The 23,179-nt window shown below is 42.0% G+C and overlaps 2 protein-coding genes across 4 annotated transcripts in view; one reads left to right on the forward strand and one right to left on the reverse strand.

Annotated features, from left to right (window-relative positions):
* PTDSS1 (phosphatidylserine synthase 1) overlaps window positions 1-23,179 on the reverse strand; it is a 114,877-nt gene that overhangs the window by 88,137 nt on the left and 3,561 nt on the right. For both annotated transcript variants that reach the window (XM_075582677.1, XM_075582675.1), the window contains exon 2: window positions 15,820-15,943. In XM_075582677.1, the coding sequence (XP_075438792.1) occupies window positions 15,820-15,836 (17 nt within the window). In that variant the 5' untranslated portion in view covers window positions 15,837-15,943. The remainder of the gene's footprint in view (window positions 1-15,819; window positions 15,944-23,179) is intronic.
* Window positions 1-23,179, forward strand: part of MTERF3 (mitochondrial transcription termination factor 3) — a 76,719-nt gene that overhangs the window by 40,157 nt on the left and 13,383 nt on the right. For both annotated transcript variants that reach the window (XM_075582680.1, XM_075582681.1), the window contains one exon: window positions 2,298-2,487. In XM_075582680.1, the coding sequence (XP_075438795.1) occupies window positions 2,298-2,487 (190 nt within the window). The remainder of the gene's footprint in view (window positions 1-2,297; window positions 2,488-23,179) is intronic.

Raw genomic sequence — 23,179 nt, forward strand, 5'->3', positions numbered from 1 at the left:
CACGCACAGACCCTGACTGACGCACGCACACACCCTGACTGACGCACGCACACACACCCTGACTGGCGTACGCACACAAACCCTGACTGGCGCACGCACACAAACCCTGACTGGCGCACGCACACAAACCCTGACAGCCGCACGCACACACCCTGACTGACGCACGCACACACCCTGACTGACGCACGCACACACACTGACGCACACACACACTGACTGACTGACGCACGCACACACACACACACACACTGACTGATTGACGCACTGACTGACACACACACATACATACTGACGCACGCACACAACCCCTCACAGCCGCATGCACACAACCCCTCACAGCCACACGCACACATACACAGACTGACGCGCGCACACACACACACACACTGACTGCTGCACACACACCCACTGACTGCTGCACACACACACACTGACTGCTGCACACACACACACACACACACACTGACACACACACACACACACTGACACAAACAAACACACACACACACACTGACTGACACACACACACTTACTGACGCGCGCGCGCGCACACCCCCACACCCACACACTTACTGAATGACTGACTGACTGCCGCACGCACACACTGACTGACTGAGGCACACACACACGCACACACTGACTGTGTGTGTGTGTGCGTCAGTCAGTCTGTGTGTGTGTTTGTGTTTCTGCGTCAGACTCACTGACGCGCGCGCACACACACTGACTGACTGACGCACACACAATGACTGACGCACACACACTGCATGAAGCTGTAAAGGAGGGAGGGGGGGAACTGGATTGATGTGAATGGGGGACAAACAGAGAGAGGGGGAGGGGTGAGGAGAGAGAGAGGAGCGGGAACATTACATCCCGGGCAACGCCGGGTCTCTCAGCTAGTATAAAATAAACGTAAAGAGAGGGTGCATACCATTCAATGATGGATACAAAAAAAGGAACAACAGGACAGTCACTCTTATACTCCCAGAAAGTGAATATATATATCATTTACGTGAATCACTATCCGTATTTGAAGTGTGTGTGTATATAAATATATATATACATACAAATGAGCATACAGTAATATTTCCATTTGCTATTTGCCTTGCTATGGAGGGTTTTTGTCACTTTTTTACTCACATAACTTCACATATACATACATATATAATATATAATATATATAATATATATATATATATATATATATATATATATATATATATATATATATATATATATATATGCAGTGGAAGTGTATTGTGTGTATTTACCTACACACTCACTCCACATTTCAGTAACATACATATACATCTAAATAATATTCACATATACACGTTTGCTATAAATGGAATTATTACAATTTTTACATTATATACACGTGCAATGAATGGAATAAACACTGTAATAAGTTTGAAATCGCCTATCCGAGCTGCTATGCATGGCTGATCCCTTTTCTCCAGCTTCCTTGAATGTACTACTGTATGAGGAAGATCATGTGACCAGATGCTAGTGCACGTTTAGAGAGAGGGAGGGCAGTGCTGACAAAGGGGTGTGCCTGGGTTTGTGACAGGCCATGAAGGGGCAGCGCCTAAGCAAATGCTTGTTAAAATAGAATACAAGAAAATTGGTCTTTCAAAGTTGTTTTTTTAAAAACCGAAAATGCTAAAAGTATTTTTTCTTACTACAGAACTGATTTATTAAAAAAAACACACATGCAGGATATAGACTGAACTGCAGCTTTAATGATCATCACAAATCATGTAACAGATAGACTGAGGCTAGTCGTGTAATGATTTATGTTTAGTCTGCAGATTTTCTTTCTCTACTGCCCGAGGAGCATGAAATGTATTGCGTTGCTGCAACCAAGGGGTTAAAACCAAGTAGTGTAGCCATTTTTATTTTATTGTTGCTACAACCTTTTAAAGCTATTTTTTTTTTTTTTTACGTTTGTGGGAATGGTATGAAATGGGTGCCACTTCTGTAGTTTTGTTATCTACAGATTAAAATAACATATGATTTTAGATGAGATTTCATCGCCTTCATGTTTCTCAAACCTTGTTTTTTGAGGGATTGCATATTTAAGCCTTACTGCTCGTGTATAATGTCATGGAGTCTTGAAATAGTTACTATAGCACTAAGTGAACTGGTAAAATACATGGACAACTACTGCTGACCATTGCCATATTACGTTTAGAAATGACAACTGAGATTGCCCCCAAAAATGGAAATTAGTTTATAAACCTCGAGGTATGCATATTTCCAGTATTGTGTAGAAATAAAATAGATTTATTTTTCCAAAGGTGTTGATTTGTCCAAGATTGAAAAGCGCCCCAATGTGGCAACTTTCCTATTGAAACTAGATTTTGAAAAAGATGTGAGCAAAATCCTCCTGTTCCTGAAGGATGTGGGGTTAGAAGATGGTCAGCTGGGAGCATTTTTGACCAAGAACCCTTTCATACTAAGTGAAGATTTGGACAATCTTCAGAAAAGGTAACACACCATATACTTTTATTACAAAAAAAAAGTTAATTTACAAAAATCTATTTTAATCAATGCAAATAACTTCACAAAGTCTAATAGCAAGTTCAAAAACAAGAGGTAAAGATGCAGTGGCCGTTATTCGAACAAATCACGGCGCCGTTTTCGTGTGCGCTGCTGTACATCATGCAGCATTAACACGGCCAATCGCCCCAGGCACACGTGTTTATCGCGGTTGCTTTGTTTGAATTTCATGGATTTTATGGATTGTGTGCAATTAAATGCAATGAAATAAATGAATTGTAATGTGTACAGTACTGTGCTACTGTGTCATTTTCAGGTGTTTAAAAACCAGAACACTAAAATGCTATTTTCTGCACTCGCGTCTTAAGGCGGTACATTTGGAAGAAATCACGCGCCATGATGTGGGTATTCCGAGGTATACACCGCGTGAAGTGTTCGAATAACGGCTGCTGCAGCTGTACATAGTCTCCAAAGCAATAGTTTCAGGTCTTCCTTGCTCTTTCGTCAGGCTTAACAAAAGACAACCAGGCATGAGATTTGTATACCCTAACCTGTCTGTGATTGGTGTAATCACCTCCATAGGCCTGGAACCGAATATAATTTATTAATCACGGACTGGGAATCTATGGACATGATTACACTAATTACAGACAGGTCGGGGTAGGCATGGAAGCCCTGAAACACTAGTGTTACTTTGGAGATCCGTTTGATGACTAAGAACCTCTAATGTTTAAACTTCCTATTAGACTTTTAGTGAAATATTGGCTTTAATTAAATAGATTTTTTGTTTTGTACATTTTACTTTTGTTATAAATGAATTTTTTGGTAGCAAGTTTTGATTTTTATGAGTGCTGGTCCAATCAAAACGTTTGTAATGTATGTATATTATACCTGATGGTGAATGTACTGGACTTGAGCACCAGTTACTACAGTATTATCAACACAGGGTCAGTACAAGTTCTGTTTTTTTGTATTTTATATGACTGATGATTAAGCAAAAAAATACATGATGTCACATCGTTTATATTTGAACCCTGCCAGCGCCAGAATGCCTGCAACTCCATCATAAACACAAATCGTAACCCCCTGGTTTCGCTGTCTATTTCAATTGTTCTCGCTCGATTGTTGGCATATATTGAAAAGTTTTGTTCAAAGTATGAATATATATATATTAATATTACACTATATATATATATATAATGTGTGTGTGTGTGTGTGTGGCGAGTAGATTTTTTGGTGATTTGTCAACCTGTGTGTGTGTGTGTGTGTGTGTGTGTGTGTGTGTGTGTGTGTGTGTGTGTGTGTGTGTGTGTGTGTGTGTGTGTGTGTGATATTAATATATATATATATACATATATATATATATGTGTGTGATATTAATATATATATATATATATATATATATATACACACACACACACACACACACACACACACACACTGGGTGAAAAAGACAACAAAAAACCTCCACCATTAGCATATAGCCAATAAAGAATATCACCAAGGATACAGTGCTACCACTGCAGCAAAGGATTCTGGGAAATGACATGCAAATTATCCTTGGTTATAATGGTTGAAAGGCAGGGTTGCAGTCCTGTCTAAGGCTAAGGCCCCGCTCCCAGAGTCAGCGCACCTGCGCTGCTGACAGGCGGTGCGCTGACATACACAGACCGCGATCTGCGGTCTGTAGGGAGCGGGAGCCGGAGCGGGATGTGGGAGGTTTGATCGGGAGGTGGGCGGGAGGTGGGCGGTTTGACAGGGAGGGGGGGCGTGGCTTGAGCGGAGGGACCCGCTACTCTCCCCCCCTCCCTCCACGGACTCGGGCTGGAGCTGGAAGGTAAGTTTAAACACACACACGCAGGCACTCATTCATACACACACACACACGCGCACACACACACACAGGCAGGCACTCACGCACTCATACACACACACGCGCGCACACACAGGCAGGCACTCACGCACTCATACACACACACACACACACACACACACACACACACACAGACAGAGGCAGGCACTCACACACACACATACACACACAGACAGGCACTCACGCACTCAGACACACACACACACAGGCACTCACCTGCTTTCACTCCACACTCCTCCCCGCTCCCCGAAGCCTCTCCTCCTCCCGAAGCCTCCCCTCCCCATTGGCTCACAGCCACACACGTCACGCGTCAACGCTAGGAAACACCATTCTCTGGTGTCTCCAGCGGCTGACGCGCTACAGCGTGTAGTCAGCTGTGCAGCCAGGGGGGACCGGGACCGGCTCGCGAGGATTCCCCTGCTGGTGGGGAACTCGCGACCCGCCGCCCGCGCCAACGAGCGCAGCGGGACCGAGGCCTTAGACATGCGAGTGTGCTCACATGTGATATTCTTTGTGTGTGCATATATATATATATATATATATATATATGTGTGTGTGTGTGTGTATATATATATATATATATATATATATATATATATATATATATATATATATATATGTGTGTGTGTGTGTATATATATATATATATATATATGTGTATATATGTATATATATATATATATATATATATGTATACTTTGAACAAAATCACATTTTTCAATACAATTTAATATAAAAATATTTATATATATATTAATATAAAAATATTTATATATATATAATAAATTATATTAAAAAATGTGATTTTGTTCAAAGTATATATATTATATATAAGTATACATTACCGCATAGCAGCAAAAAAGGAGACAGCACGCAGGTGAATGAAAATGAATGTATTAAATACAGCACATAATTCCAACGTTTCGATCCCACAGGGGGATCTTCCTCAGGGTCAAAAAATAGAAATGTTTATTTGACAGACTAAAACACACACACACGCAAAGAAGAAACTGGTAGGCCTAGTAATAATTATTTTTTGAACACCAATATCCCACCTTTTTCTTGTTCCTTAAATAAGTATTTAATTATGAATATGTATTTGATCGATACTAATAGTGAGAATAAGCTAATAAAATCATTCCTGGCTACAAAATATGATTGAACCCGTGTTCTTTTGTCCTTTTAGAAGAGATCTAGGTTTATTAAAGACTCTTAAAGTAACTGCTTGTTTGGATTTCCACATTAAATTTGTTTGACTTTGACACTGTATAAAGAGACTAACAGACTTAGGCCTCGGCCATGTGTACTGATTGCTGGCGGAAGCGCTGACGTGCGCTCCCGCTCAGCACTGAGCCCCTACAGCCGCAATTAGAGCGGCTTTAGTAAGGGCTCACCTGCGCTTCCGCGCGCTTGCGGAAGCGTAGGTCTTAGGGGAATTTAAAATTCCCCCGCTTGCCGGCGCGACAGGCCGGTCACGTGAGCGGTTCGCCCAATGAGGGCGAACCAGCTCCGTGACGTCACTGGCCCGCCCCCGGCCAGTGACGCGCCCGCCCGCTGACGGCGCGTGCGGTAAGCAACCGCAAGGCCAGGGAAAGCACCCGCTTTCCCTGAGCCTCAGCGAGCAAGCAGGGAGCATGGACTCAGCTTTAGAAGTCTGGAATTTTATACATTTAAAGGGATATACAGATTACTGAACTGCAATCAGCTGTTTATAAACAATAATGGCTATTGCACAAGAGTACATATATTTTAATCTTCATGTGGTAGGGGTTTACCTGGTCATGTTGACAAGTTTAATAGCCACTATGGTTTACCTAAAATAGGAATGCTATTAATCAATTGTGAGGCTAATGCAGCATGTTATAATGGACTTTGGATTAAGGGCGAGTATAAGGTCCACAAAAGCAAGCATCCCATGATCATGAAATACACACCGAACACAGGTTAAAAGAATATGCATTAATATTGGTGTCTTCTGCTTTTGCATGAATAGACACAGCCCGATTGTACATTCATGGAGATTATGAAGCACAGAAGTACAATGTAAAAAAAATAGGCACATCAGTAGTGTCTCTTGGGTTGCTATTCTTCATTGTACTTTTTTCTTAGTACAGTATTACCTTAATATCTGGTCAGCAAAAGAGATCCTCTTCGATAAGGAAGCTGTATTTTACTCCCCAAGTGGCAGGCAACCATGCAAATGATATCATGATGTATATTTAATCTCTTATCAGTGAGAGGGAAAATGCATTCTTTAGCAGGATGGAAAGCAGAGATAAAGCAATACAGAATTGAAAGAGAGAGAGAGACTGCTTATATGTCACTTGAAAATGAATCGACCTGTGAGAATGGAAACTTCCATTTCTGGAATACGTTTATCAGTTAACCTTGATATGCAAAGCACACCGAGTTCCATTTGTGCCCATCTCTAAGGACTGATTCTACCTTCTGTATAATATAGTAGGTACGATTCTGCAAATAGCTATTTCTCATTTGACACTGAGTTCTACTCCGTTTCATCATATCTACATTCTTTTTAAAACCAGCACCAGGCGGGTCATGTTATGCTAACTCTGATTTCCATCATTACTATTGTAGTAACACTACTTTTTTTGGCATCTATTTTTTTTTATTTTTTTGCATTTCTGAAAAAGATACTCATTAGGTGTGAGGTTTAACATATTAAAAAAAAAAAGTCTTGGCATTTCAGGCCTCATTTTTAAATCAATACAGTGTGTGTGTACACATATGTACATACATACAATCTGAAAGTTATTGGCTAAAATGATATGTATCAATATTTCTCAACATGAAGACGTGGGTCCTGATCCCATAAGGAAAATGCATATTTTAGCTTTTAGCACCAGAAGAAATCTTCTCCAAATTGGAAGAAAGCCAGGGCACCACGGAAAACATGGAATCCGGACTCCACCAGCAAAGGCTCCAACACAGGATAACGCTGAAAAGTGCTTACTTGTAGCTTATGGCAGGGGTGCTAAACTCCAGTCTTCAAGCCCCCCCAACAGGTCAGGTTTCAGGATATCCCTGCTTCAGCACAGGTGGCTCAATCAGTCGATGTCTGAGCCTCTGATTGAGCCACCTGTGCTGAAGCTGGGCTATCCTGAAAACCTGACCTGTTCTGGGGGGCTTGAGGACTTGAGTTGACCAACCTTGGCTTATGGTTTCATAAAGCAAATTAAAGTACTTCTACAAAAATATACATGTATTTCTGCATACGAAAAGACCGGATGGGGTCGCTCGCCGGGCTAGGTTTGGCGTTCACAGACAGTGTTGTCAAACGCAATGCAAGCACTCATTTCAAATCGGTACTTCTAAAATAAATGAAATCACTTAATTAGCTACACCTCACCTAAAACACACCACCACATTCATGATTTAACCCCCCAAAAATCTCATGATGTAGCAACATCTTGTATCTATCGGATATTTAATATTTTCTATGCCAATCGATGTAAGATGTTCCTACGTCGTGAAGTGTATTGGCTACAAGATGTTAGAATAGTGGCTCTCAACTTTTTGGGAGTAGGGTCACCCTTGAAGGATGTTTATTTTTTTATTTTATTTTTTTAAATCTCGGTTCACCCCTGCTCTTCAGACCTTAATCATCCCTTCCTCGCTCACACAGAACACTCTCGCCCTCTTTTTCACAAGCACACGCCGACCCTCATCTTACACACACTATAGTCAGTGTTTTCAAGTTGTGGGGAGCGCAGGTATATAGGAAAAATTGAAATAGTAAAACACACAATAGTACAAATATGTCTAACAATGGTGTGTATTTCTATTTTGTCCTATACACCTGCGCTCCCCACAACTCGAAAACACAGCAAAACGGGTTTGGAAAAAGCAATCCACAAAAGGGTCTTAGCTGCAATCAACAGTTATCGTTTATTTATTCTTCACCATTGTGCAGAGATTATATTGCGTGCGATAGCGCTCACGCTATGTGAACAGTCCGATTCCCTATGAGGCCACCCATTGTGCGTGCGCGACTGCACTAGCGATGCAGAGCGACCGCACGGCAGGTTTTTTTTTTTTAAAGACAAACTATTTTGTCTTTTTGCGCGGCGGCCGCATCACGTGAGTGGTTCAGCCAATGAGGGCGAACCAGCCTGGTGACGCGTCCGCCACGCCTCCCCAATCGCTGGAAGCTGAGTTCACCAGTCGCCCGGGCGAGAGGTGCGTGCAACGCCATGCCCTCGCCCTCACAATAATCTCAGCCGTACTCCATTTTTGCACATATTACTCGTGTACAGTATTCAATTTCACTGATATATTACTTTCTTAATTAAGTATTCACCTATCTGATATAAGTGCCACTTTAAAATAACAGTTGTTTGCTGCACGCTATATTCACACTTACACATCATGCTCACCCTTTTACTCAACACACTCCACATTTATCTCCCTTCTCACACAGCACACTCATCCCAATTTCTTAATCATACACAACACATTGACCCCCATCGTTTTCTTACTTACACCACACCTTCCCCCTCCCCACAGAAAGCCAAGCTCCACCCTCTGAACAGCCAGCAGAGTGTTTTTCCTGGGGCCGCGGCACCCTTGATGGAGAGTTATGACACACCGTTCTGCAGCTCCCACCCCACCGTTTGAGAAACCCGCCACTTAGAGCTATGTCTAAGTGGGGTTAAATTGTGAATGTGATTTTGGTGTTTTTTTTAATCATTGTGTTAAGGTGTATGTAATAAGGTCATTTTGTTTTCTTGTACAGGTTATAATTTGAAATAAGTGGTTATATTTCCATTGGCAGTGGTGTCTGTGAAAGTGGTCATGCAACCACATCCCGTCTTATAATGTGAAGAAATAAATGAACCGTTTTGTAAGTGGTTCCATTTGCTTTGTGAAACCATGAATTTAAAGTAAGCACTTTATTAGTGTTTTCCTGTGTTGAACTCTCGGGGAGGGAGTCCAGCTTCTAGCTTTTCAGTGGTAACCTGCCTTTATTCTGTAAATCTTCTCCAAATTGTAAGATTTTCTACAGCTGCAAAGGAGATGCACTAGAAGTTATCGGGTAAGATACAAACACGCACGCACAGGTTTCCAGATGTATTCACCCCCTACCGATAATGTCACAAGTTGTTGAATTACAAATAATGTATGCACAGTTTTTCAAACAAACTTTTTTTTTTTTTAATCAGAGCTACAAAGCAGTTGTGTTTAAATGAAACACTGTTATATGAGGAGGAGGTTAAATGTCAGCAAAAGGAAATGTACACAATGAATTTTACTAATAAAAACACCTTATGTAGAAATTACTGCTATGAGTCTTTTTGGATAGGTCTTTACTAGATTTGATAGTAGGATGGTGACATTTTGGCCCTTTCTTCATGGGAAATTTGATCCAGTTCTGATAAGTTTGTTGGAATCGTCGATGGACTGCAATCTTAAAGTCTCGCCATAAGTGTTCGATTGAATTCAAGTCATGACTTTGATTGGGCCACTCAAGAACATAATTTTCTTATTCAACCACTCCAGTGTGGCTTCGACTTTGTGCTTCGAGTCATTGTCGTGCTAAATATGATTTTCCTCCCCAGTTTCAGAGACTTGGCTGACTCTAACAGGTTTTCCTCAAGAATTCGCCTGTAGTTTGCCCCATACATTCTCCCCTCTATCCTGACAAGCTTCCCAGTCCCTGCAGAAGAGAAGCATCCCCATAACAATATGTTGTCAGTGCCATGCTTGATAGTTGGGATGGTGTTTACTGGGTGATGTGCAGTGATGGGCTTGCGCCAGAATTTAGACCAAAAGTTACATTATTGTCTCGTCTGACCACAAAACCTTTTTCCACATGTCTGCAATATGATCTATATGCTTTTTTGCAAACTCCATACATGATTTAAGATGAGTATTTTTGAGTAATGGCGTCTTCCTTGCTACCTGCCCATACAGGCCAGCTTTGTGTATGGACTGGCTTATTATTGATCTGTGAATACCGACTCCCATCTAAGACACAGAACTTTGCAGATCTCTCAAGGTCATTGTTGGCTTCAGAGTGATATCCCCAAACCAGTTTCCTGCTTGCCTGGCTGCTCAGTTTGAGAGGGCAAACTGATCTGGGTAGTATGATGCATCTTCCACTGAATGATGGACTTCACTGTGCTGAGCGAGATAATTGGCGCCTGTAACAGGGACTTATCACTGTGAGAGAATCTGGCTCTAAATCCAGCAGCGTGCTGGTTAATTGCACACAGGCTATCAACCAGATTTCACCTGGCTGATTAGGACTCGAGAAATGCCTGATGTGAGAAACAGGAGAGAGATTTTCCTCAGTACACAAGGGTGCTGACAAGAGGAAAGAGGTCTTGAGTGCACTGAAGGACTGGGCATTGAAAACAAGACAGAAGGGGACCAGACCTCTTTTCCTGGACCCAGGAACCTGCCAGAGGCTGGATCCTCCAACACACCAAGACACCTGGACACCCCTGACTAGAAGGGCCACCTGCTTTAAGGTACCGCTGAGACTTTGGGGGTGGTATACTGGTAAGGGGCTTTCCCCCCCAGTCTTACAGATAGGGACTGGGGAGTGAGTTGGCCCTTACACAGGGATAGCTGTTTGTTGTTGTATGTATATTTTTGTTTGCTGTGTTATTTAAAGGAACAGGCAATAAAGCCTTATATTAATTTCACCCTAAAAACGGTCTCCATTTTGCATACCTCTGCACCCATCTCTTATAGCGCCTTTTGAAACTTTCTTGTACCCTTCTTCTACAATGTGCGCCTCTAACCACTTTTTATCCCTGACTTGTTTCGAAGGCTACTTGGTCTTCATGGTTGCTTTATTGGATCACTATGCGAGTTGCAGCTTGAAAGTCTTTATATATCCCAGGGATATTACCTACAAGTTAAACCACTTTGATTACACACAGGCTGAAACCATTTCACTAATTGTGTGACCTTTCAAACAATTAATTTGCACAGAAAATGATTACGGTCTGCAGTAGCATAGGGGTTGAATACTTATGCAATTGAGATTAATCTGTTTTTCTCTGTAAATCTTCTTTATATGCTATAAGCATTTTCTAACTTTAGCACTTGGAATTGTCTTTATAGATTCTACATGTAAAGTCTAATTTGAAAGCGTTGTGGAGCATGCTCAGGTGCTGTCAAAAGCTGATCAATTTGGAGGGGGCGAATACTTCTGCAATCCACTGTACATGTCTATCTTTTTAAACTAGTAATTGCAACAAATATAAAATAATTAATGTAATGTAATTAAAATAATGTAATTTCAGAATATAAGTTATAATTTATACTTATAAATATAAAATAATGTCATGTAATTACATTATTTTAATTACATTATTTTATATTTATAATTATAAATTATAATTATTTTATATTCTGAAATTACATTACATTATTTTACTGTAATTTCAGAATGGTCACCACTACTTACTTAAATATGCTCATCTTCTCTAAACGTCATTACAGTAGCTTTGTCACCTTTTATTGGTGAAGCAGCCCATGGTATGTTACAAGGCCTCATTCACTGGAGGACTTCCCCAGATCGCTGCCAGAGGGACCTGCAACAACTTCTCTGGCAGGGAAGGGTTTTTGGAGTAACCCAGCTTCTTTAGAAGTTTTCTTAACTAAACTAGAACTGAACGTTGAATCAAGCTTGTCTAGTTATTCTGTAATAGTGTTGTGCTTGTTGACTAGGATAACAGATTAGTGTCCTGGTATGTATAACGCACCCGAGGTATCGTATTCGTACCATTGACTGGCTAAGCCAGCTGCTAGGGTTGTATATGATGAACCTTCAACTCCTCTCATTTGTCAAAATAGTTGTTTTTAGCATTTTCTATTTATGTACAATTCATAATAAGGGATTTATTATTCTATTATCCAATAAGACAGATTGCTGTGCCACTGTCAACCTATATAATTCTTATCTATTTGACCAACACAAGATTTTCCCCAAATTATTCCTGCAACCCCTTTTTATTTGCCATATTCTATTCTCCCTCCCACATGCAGACATTCCCACTAAGCTTCCTATTGATTTCTTCCAACACCACTGGTTTGAAACTAAGCGATCACTATTAGTCATGTTTCGGGAAAGCTACGTACCCTGCAGTTTTAGATTAAATTGATGGTTATTTAATTACATATTGTAATATTACAATTACAGGGAGGAGTTTCTCACTGAGTAAAGACACTGACTGGCACTGAGTTTGAAGTAGCCAGGAGCCTGATTCAATTCCCGGTGTCGGCTCCTTGTGACCTTGGGCAAGTCACTTTATCTCCCTGTGCCTCAGGCACCAACACACAGATTGTAAGCTCCACGGGGCAGGGACCTGTGCCTGCAAAAATGTCTAACGTAAATAATATTTTCTACGTAGCACATACAAGTTTTCTCTCTTTAACCTATTTCTGTTTTTCTTATGGCAATTTGACTGCCTCATTATTTTTCTTTATCTTCTACTTGCATAAAAATCTTGAAGTTGGCAATAGGTGTGTTAACCCTGGGTCACTTTGTCCAAGTTTCCATGCATTCTGCAAAACTAGATTTTTCCTTCACGCTTGCCCTATGCACTTTTAAATTCCATTACGGTATTTATCCAAATCACCTCAACTGGGAGGCTTCCATTTATCCATGAGCCTCTCAGTGAAGCTGTATTTTTCACTATGTTGCCTGCTAATGATTCCTTTACATCACCCAGTGGGTGACCTGGCAGGGAGAGATTCTGGTAATGGAGGATTCTGCATATATGGCTCCTTCACCTGGCAGCAAAGTAACAGTTACAGCATCCTGAGGCACAGGTCTGGGCAATGCATCACGAGCAACCACCCCCCAAAACCCCCAAAAATACAGTTGGGAAAAGCATCCACAGCCTTTAAAAATATATATATATTTTTTAATGCCTCAATACGCACCATTTTACTGTATGGTTCAGAAACATGGACACTACTCAAAAGCGATGTGAACGTACTCGAACGATTCCAACTAAGATGTCTACGTAACATACTCAATATTACGCTACGAGACCGATGGAAAAATGAAGATGTATGGTTAGCCTGTCGAAACCAATCCACAACCCACCAGTACATTAAGCGACACAGACTTGGGTGGTTTGACCACACGACCCATAGGCTGGAAAATGGACCAACATGCTCCAAAGAAAACGTGGTCGAACCAGGTGGCGCCAGATCTCAAACCGCTCCACTTCGCAGTAGCCGAAGCCCAAAAAGCTGCCCTAAATTGAGATCAATGGTGCGTAATCACTAAAGACGTATTGAACATCCTGCCGCTGGCCTCCACAACGCATCGCTCCTTACCTTATAAAAGATGAAGCAATGTCGTTTACGGCGTGTATACCATATTCACAGCCTTTGACGTGATCAGACACTTGGTACAGGGCACATTTTTTGTATAGGCGAACCCAATTAGTGAGGTGACGTTGCAGTTTATGCAACTTGTTTTGACAGCTACTCTGTAATCCTAGTCCTAATTAGACAAAGTCAAGAAGAAATTTTGTTTTTGCAGTTTGTTTTTCTACCCTGTAGCTCTCCTCCTGGGTTCTATAGTCTTAATTGTTTGTCTATCCCAACATAATTACATATTTCTTTCAGTGTATATGCTAAAATAGGTAAATCCCTTATGCTTTTTGGTGAAAGCCCTGCATAATTGTAGTTGCCACTCTCTGGACTGCCTATCTGTTCTACCTTGTGCTCTCCAAGATTGGGCACAGTACCGATAATGGCAATTTACCTATGATTTTTAAAGTGGCATCCAGCCCCTTTTTTAATTTGCTAGTATAACTCCTATTATCCAATCAAATATCATGCTGCAGGATTGTCACTTTGTTATATGTTCCGAATGCTTTAGGTCATTTTAATTTAACCACCTCCAGATAGTTTTCCTGATGTTTTTTGTTGGTACCATCGCATGCATTTGTTGTTTGGCTTTACATGGACTCCTAAGGACCACACACTTCCCCACTCTACATCCTCATTGATGCTGTTAACCCCCATGTCAACCGTACTGATGATTTGTTGTCACCAACAAAAAGGATAATGTTCTACAGCTTTCTACTGCGATCTATGAAGGTTGATCTGGTCCTTTTGTTACCATAATGGTCTGCAGAACATTATGAATTGCTCTCCCTTCTGGCAGCAATTGGATAAGATTGCAGGACAGTAAAAGAACTCTGCAAAGCACATAACTGTTACTAAGACAAATGTTTTTTTTTAATGCCCTATAGTAAGCGCTTCCCCTCTTAACTTTACCCTAAAAATTGTGCACTATGTATTGTTCCAGTCTCTGTATTGTTCCCAGCAAGACAGATTGTAAGCTCAGGGCAGGGAGTCCTATCCCCCAATATTTACTTTTATAGAGTATGCACTTATTTGTTTTATTATTTCCTGCCTTACATCTTGTGTAATATTTATGTAAAGCTTTGTGTATATGGTTATTCCTATAGAAATAAGAATACAATACATAGTAATAGTCCTTGAAATGTCTTTTTTTTTTTAATTTTTTTTTTTATCTTGACCATTAGATCCCTAACTCTAGGGTTGCTAGATATCCCGTATTTATGGGATTGTCCCTTATTTCATTGACTTGTCCCATTGTCCCTGAAAGGTCTGTCTGGACGCATAATTGTCCTGTATTTTATTGCCAAGATGTGAAATGCCTGAACTTAAAGTGACTAATGAAATCGATAATAAAAACGTAATAGATTTCTTCTTGAGTAATAGTTACCTTTTCCAATAGATGTCTCCTTACTAAATTATTAAAATAATAGGTCACTGCCTGGTCATCTCATAATACCTTGACACCCACCCCTATAGGCGTTACTTTTTCTCCCACCGTTACCTGTTAGATCAGTGACTCCTATTAGTATATTTCCTAGGTATCTCAGGGGTACCCATATTTTGTGTGCAAAGGTGTCTCTCCACATGTCTAAAGGCTTGCTCTCCTTGACGTAAACTCTAAAAAGACTTATTAGTTAGCTCAAAACAAAGTTGCTATCTATCAAAACAAAAATGTCTTTGACACAGGAAGGATATCTCGGGTTATAAAATGTGGTATTTTATGGCTATTGTAAATAATACTACACTAATCATTGACATACACCTGATTGATACAATTTAAATAATCCGGTATTTCAAACAGAAAATTATGAAGTCTTCATACACATGACGTCCGTTTTTAAGGCTTGTGATACTTTTCAGCACTGACATTTTTAATGCAACACACGTTTGAAAAAAATATGTGGGTACATCGACCCCATACTGTACTTGGCTTTCGAAAACCTGATATGATTTATACTTGAGGAAAGTAGGAAACCCCTCTAAGATCAACCTTTATTTGTTTTCTGTTTTGATGTTATTTGTCGTGTGCTTTGAAATATGCAATGCAAGTCTGAGAGTTGATTTATACAAATAGAATCACATACCTTTTTTCAAGTGCCATTTTTGTGTCTGCCTGCAAGAGAAATGCTTTCTAGGAGTGTTTAGATGGTTGATACAGTTGTGTAGTTTGCTTTTGTCTTCTTTTGTGTATATTGCAGAAACTAGTACCTATAAGGAAGAGGTGAGTGAGTGGAGGAGACCAATTTTAATTGTTTAAAATAATATAAAAACACATGTTGTGTAGAGCGGACCAAAACACATTAATTTAAATTTACACATATTGCCATTACTTTAGCTTTTAGATTATGTATTGTACGCAGTTGAATTTTTGCCACAGTGATTCTCTCCCCTCAAAAGTTTGCGAACCTACAGCATCTTGAGGTATTCGAACTTAGCAGGACTCGCACATAATCGCAAGGGAGTAGTTGACCTTGAGTCCCAAGTGGAATCTCACACTTCATAATTTTGGGCGTGCATCGGATGTAACCCCTAAACTGCCTCCAAGTTCCTTTTACCCACAGATCTCCTGTCTTCCCTCATTCTTCCCCCCTTCTTCCCACACACCTAAAATATGCTTCCTGAGTCATGGGTGTCCTGCTTTGTGACAGCCAAATACACACAGCCTGGTGAGGAATAGAGCAAATAATGATGTCCTCATGGAGAAGTCCTCACTAATTTACCAGGGGAGAGTGCATTTTCCAGCCCTGATCACATCGATTGACATCTTAATCTTATCCAGTGTTTGTTTTCATATTCCAACAGCACATATAAAAACACCTTCACCCAGGTAGTACAACCAGTTTTTTTTCTTAATAGCTCCAAACTTCTGCCAAATTCTGAACAATGATGTTTGTTCTACTGGATATAGAAGATTGCATGCCACACCTTTTAATCACTGGCTAGTATTGATATTACCAAACCATAGGAGGTGTGGTGTTTGGTGTTCCGCTGTAGGCCTTTATTACACAAACTGACTTGGTCTTGGTTACACTCTGTGATATTGGGATATTTCTTTCCTTAGGATACAAGTTACATACTGCAAATGGATGACTTTTCAGGTAGAAACAATCAAATTCTAACATGTTGTACTGTTGGACACTGAATCAAACAAGTGAATTGTATTAGGATTTTCTTTTTCTTACAAAATGAAGGTGTGTAACAAAATTAATGTAGTCCAATTTGTATCAATTTGTATCTGCTAGTGTTTGGGGATTTCAACTACAATTGGCTTGACCCTAAAAACAACAAAATCCAGATCCAACTCAAGTTACTTAACCTATTGCAACTAATTTCCCAACCCACACAAACAAACCTGACATCTCACAACCATTCCTTGCTAGACTGAATTCTCTCCTCTATCCCAGCAGAATCCAATCCTCTGGCATCCTTCCTGACATTTTCAGTGATGCAATAATGTACTGTGTAAGGAAAATCAAACCACGCCAATCAAGCCCTAAAGTTCTCCTCACTAGAACAGTTAGAAACGTTAACCCACAACAGTTTCTGGCTTACCTTACCAACTGCCCGTGGTACAAAATAGACTTAATTCCCGACCCCAATTCTGCACTCGACTATTTTCAATCTGAGTTCTTAAAACTCTGTGATACCCATGCTCCACTATGCAAAATAAGAGTATGGGGGGGGGGGCCACCTTTCGTGGGTTACAACTGGCCTTATAGGACTCTACCAGTTCAGGGACGCCTTGTGAAAAATCTACAAAGTGACTGGCACTTCCAAGGGTCTTAATAACTACAGATGGCTGCGGAACATGTGTACAATCTTCTTCAGAATATATCAAACCCAGCTAACCTCTGGAAGGTTATCAACAATATATTCCAGCCTTCCGCCATCAACAACCTTGTAATACCTCTAAGGAGGATAGTACTCTGACAAATCCCACTGACATTGCAACTGCATTCAATGAATACTTTGTGTGGTGTGCTACTAACATATTAGCAAAACGAAACCCGAATTACAAACATGAACCTCATTTTGAGAGTACCCTACAGCCCCACCCTCTCCCAACACTGCTCACCATTTTGGCAATTTGTCCCAGTATTTGAAGAGGAGATTACACACGTTCTCCTCAAATTAAAACTAAGCAGCCAATGTGGACCTGACTTACTACAATCTATAAGTTCCCAAGACTTGGTGCCCTAGCCATTGCCAAACCGATTGCTTCCATAGTCAACTCTATTCTATCTGCAGGCCATATGCCCAAGACCTTGAAAACTGCCAGAGTTGTCCCAATGTTCAAATGTGGGAACAAAAACACTGTCTCAAATCACAGGCCAATCTCTCTTCTCTCAATACTATCCAAAGTTATGGAAAAATATGTTCACTCCCAATTAAGCGATTACTATACCAAGACAAATTTCCCTAGCCAATTCCAATCTGGCTTTCGCCCCAAACACTCTACCGTAACTACCCTGCTAAAAGTTTATAATGAGATCCAGTGTGGAATGGAACTAGGACAACTTACTGATGCAATATTCCTAGATTTTGCAAAGGCTTTTGATACTGTTGATCATGTTATCTTGCTTTTCAACTCCAGTGCTCTGGAATAGAGAAGCATGCTTTAAACTGGTTTCATTGCTACCTATCAGGTAGATCCCAACATGTATCCATCTCAGGCTCTAACTCCAACCCCTTGGATATCACCTGTGGTGTCCCGCAAGGCTCTGTTCTGGGGCCCCTACTCTTCTCAGTGTTCATCAATGATCGTCCCACAGCTTGTAAGGAAGGTTCAATACACATGTATGCAGATGACACAATCCTATATGCACACAGCCATAGCCTCTCCGACCTTGAACACATACTTCAGTCTGACTTTGAGACTCGAAAACTGGATTTCCCAAAAACAAACTGTTTTTAAACACTGACAAGACTGTAACAATGGAACCAATGCAATACCATCCTTACCCCTGTTACTAGTTTTAAATACTTGGGCATAAGGTTTGACTCCCATTTTAACATTTGGGATGCACATTGATACCCTGACATCCAAAACCTATGCCAAACTAGGTGTACTTTATAAGAATCTACACGCAAAAGGAACCCGCACAGCTAGTGTTAGACCACAGTGAGTGTTGCAGTTTGCTACACACATTCACAACAGTTTAAAGGGCATTTTGAATCTGGCAACAAGGCTGTTACTAGTTTGCAGACCACATCAGTGCACTCCTAGCAGTGGGATATTACACCAGTCCAGCAACAGTAATTAAGGGGTTAAGTGAGGAAGCAGTTACTTTCTCAGTGACGATAAATACCACCCTCCACACGCAGGGACCTCCCCCCTACGTGCCCTGAAGAAGCGTTCACTACGTGAAACGCGCGCATCGGCAGTTTACCTCCTGCACACGCGGGAAGCTCATTTATTTAAAATGCAGCAGCATTCTGATATTTATCAGCGTCTGTGTACATCCTAAGCTTCCCTGCCTGTGCATGTTACATGGGATCGCGCTGTATTACACTATCGCGGGATCCTCCAGCCTGAGGGGCTATTGAGTTGCTCACCTTCAGACAGGCAAGTCCTCGAGCACATCAGCGCTGATATAACCAGGATCAGCGCTGATGTAGGGGACTGTGCGTTATTAGTTAGTTCCTCCACATGGTTACAGATACAGGTCAGCTGATCTTTGAGAGGGAAGGTGGTGCGCATATGGGTTTCACTTACAAAACCCTGGTTCAACCACCCTTACACCACACTCTTTTGAGCTGAACATTTGGCTTGTGTATTATATATTAACCCTTTATCTGCTTAACAGCAACGCAGGGGGTTACAGCCCACAACATCACATTCATTTGATTAGTGCTAACCCTCCTGTGCCACTGCATACACGTTGGAAGTTGCCTTTATGCCATTATTCACCCTTTGTGCGCAGCACAGTATCACGCTCACGTCAGGGTATTTGCATATATATACCTAGTATCTGCATCTGGCTCCTTATACAGCGTCCATTGGGCAGCAACAGCAGATAACACTGACAACCTATATTGACACGAGTTAAGGTTTACCCTGGTCAACAACAACCTACCTCACCTACAGTTTAGGTGTCTAGAGGATTATTTTATGCCTTAGCCAATGCCATACTATCCTGTATCTTTCTACGCAGTATGTCCATGAGCCTGCACCTATGATCAATAGTGGGGGCTACACAGGTTCTCACCATAGACCTGGCTCACACAGCGCATATCTATATCAGGGACAGACATCACATAGGTCTAACCAAGCGCACATTATGCCATACTAAATATTGTACCTATCCTCAGTGTATCAATTTAGTACGTATCATACGCCTGGATACACTCGCAAGGAGAGTGTCTTCAAGTGGGCTCTCAGAGGCTCCTTTTTCCTATATTTTTAGGTAGCTACTATCCGTAGCGCTTGATCCCCAATATTTATTAGGGATTCTATTTACACCTACCCACCTTACCGTAGGTGGGGTATATAGGATACAGTCACGAGCTGTTTATCATCATTTAATTACGTTTTAACCCCCTATTTTTTATTCAAGGTTATCAATAAAGTATATTTTAAATTTACAACATTACATTCCGAGTGATTGAGTGCTGCAAGACTGGGTCCTTTTTCTTCTGTATGGTACTTTATAAGAACAAATCCTCCCTAAGTCTGCTGGTCAAAAAGCGTATCGAACAGCAGATGCTAATGCCAATTATAGACTGAGGACATGGTGTATATGGCTCGGCACCCTAAACCCACTTAAGCAAACTTGATACCCTCTACAATTCAATATGCTGTTTTGTTCTCCAATGCAACTACAACACACATCACTGCGAAATGCTCAAAGAACTATATTGGCCACCACTTGAGTCTAGGCGCAAAGTTCATCTTTTCTGTCTTGCCTTCAAATACTTTCTGGGCAAGCTACCCATCTATCTGAACAAGCTCCTCACCCCTACCACATGAGGCACTTATCATCTGAGATCTGACTCCAAAAGACTGTTCATGGTCCCAAGGTTCAACACAGTATCCGACCGCTCCTTCTCTTACCGTGCACCCCACAACTGGAACAATCTACCGTAGACTCTCACAGCCGCCACCAGTCTAAGTTCATTAAAAACTAACGCTGTCTCACATTTTTATCTGGTCTGTAACTGTGTTACCGCCTATAATATATATTATCTTTAACTGTGCATGCAATGTCTTGTATATAATGAATACCCTGTTCACTTATGTAACTACTGTATGTATTATTTGTCATCATAACTCTATGCCCAGGACATACTTGAAAACGAGAGGTAACTCTCAATGTATTACATCCTGGTAAAACATTTTTTATAAATTAAAAAAAATCTTGTGTTCATGCCACTAGGTCAGGGGTCTGCAACCGCTCTACGTAGAAGAGCCATTTTGTAAAAAAAAAGTATTTCTCCAAAATATTCAGAGAGCCGCAACACATGCATGAATATTACACACCCACAAACACATACATATATTGTATACACACTAATAGGTATATACTGTACAAGCATTAACATACGACAAAATATGTGGGGAAATAAAATGCATCTCGCAATAAGTCCCTTTATTTCGTTTTTTTCATTGTTTTTCTGTACAAAACAATGTCATTTACAAATACACCAGACATACATACATACATACATACATACATACATACATACATACATACATACATACATACACTACCACCCCCAAAAAAACACCTACACGACCCCCTTAAATACACACATACATGCACTCTACCCCCCCAATAGACACACGCACTACCCCCCAAACACACACGCACTACCCCTCAAACACACACACACACACACTACACCCCCGCAAATACACACACAGAGACACCCACACACAGACTACTCACCCCCCCCCCAACAAAATACACAAACACACGTGTGTATAGATATATATATATATATATATATATATATATATATATATATATATAAAAGTATACATTACCGCATAGCAGCAAAAAGGAGACAGCACTCAGGTGAATGAAAATTAATGTATTAAATACAGCACATAACCCCAACGTTTCGATCCCACAGGGGGATCTTCCACCTTTATTAGAGCGCCAGTGATTTTTTTTCACATATATATATATATTTACAATGGGCCTCTTTCCCTCACTCTCCTGCTAGTGGCTATGGGGGAAGAGGGAGGCTGGCGCTGGTCCGGCCTCTTGTTTCCGCCATGCCTGATGTCTCCCCAACTGCTTGCCTGCCTCCTGTATTGTCTGACGCCGGGCTCTGTGACGTCAACTCGTGCCAGAAGTTGCGGCACGCACCGGCATGAGAGCCCGGCGTGGGACAATACAGGAGAGAGGCAGGCAAGCAGTTGGGGAGGCCTCAGGCCTGGCGGCAACAAGAGCCCTGACCAACGCTGACCGGGCCACCCCCGCAGCCACCGCCAGGATAGTGAAGGAAAGAGGCAGCAGTGGGGGGTCGGCAACCTGCAGAGAGCCGCAAGTAGGAGCGATAAGATGCCGATCCGTGCACTAGGTAGACCATTAATTACTCTTCATACCGACATAAATAGGGCACTTTTTACTGTCACATTATTGAAGTCACACTAAAGGTGACAAGTGGAAATGAGCAGTGTTATGGCTTTCCAACTCCCCTTCACCAATAAATTAAAATATTACAATCAGGTTCTAAAATCCTCTGATTATATTATACTAGCTGAGAGACCCGGCGTTGCCCGGGATGTAATGTTCCCGTTCCTCTCTCTCCTCCCCCCTCTCTCTGTTTGTCCCCCATTCACATCAATCCAGTCCCCCCCCTCCCTCCCTCCTTTACAGCTTCATGTAGCGTGTGTGCGTCAGTCACTGTGTGTTTGCTCGCGCGTCAGTGAGTCTGAGGCAGAAACACAAACACACACAGACTGACTGACGCACACACAGTCAGTGTGTGCCTCAGTCAGTGTGTGCGTGCGTCAGTCAGGCTTTGTGTGCGCGTCAGTCAGTGTGTGCGTGCGTGCGGCAGTCAGTCAGTGTGTGCGCGCGGGGCGTCAAAGGCAGGGGGGGGCGTCAAAGGCAGGGGGGGGGCGTCAAAGGGAGGGGGGGGGCGTCAAAGGGAGGGGGGGGGGCGTCAAAGGGAGGGGGGGGGGCGTCAAAGGGAGGGGGGGGGGCGTCAAAGGGAGGGGGGGGGGCGTCAAAGGGAGGGGGGGGGGGCGTCAAAGGGAGGGGGGGGGCGTCAAAGGGAGGGGGGGGGCGTCAAAGGGAGGGGGGGGGGCGTCAAAGGGAGGGGGGGGGGCGTCAAAGGGAGGGGGGGGGGCGTCAAAGGGAGGGGGGGGGGCGTCAAAGGGAGGGGGGGGGGCGTCAAAGGGAGGGGGGGGGGCGTCAAAGGGAGGGGGGGGGCGTCAAAGGGAGGGGGGGGGGCGTCAAAGGGAGGGGGGGGGGCGTCAAAGGGAGGGGG

Source organism: Ascaphus truei, chromosome 2 (assembly GCF_040206685.1).
Source record: "Ascaphus truei isolate aAscTru1 chromosome 2, aAscTru1.hap1, whole genome shotgun sequence".
Taxonomy (NCBI): domain Eukaryota; kingdom Metazoa; phylum Chordata; class Amphibia; order Anura; family Ascaphidae; genus Ascaphus; species Ascaphus truei.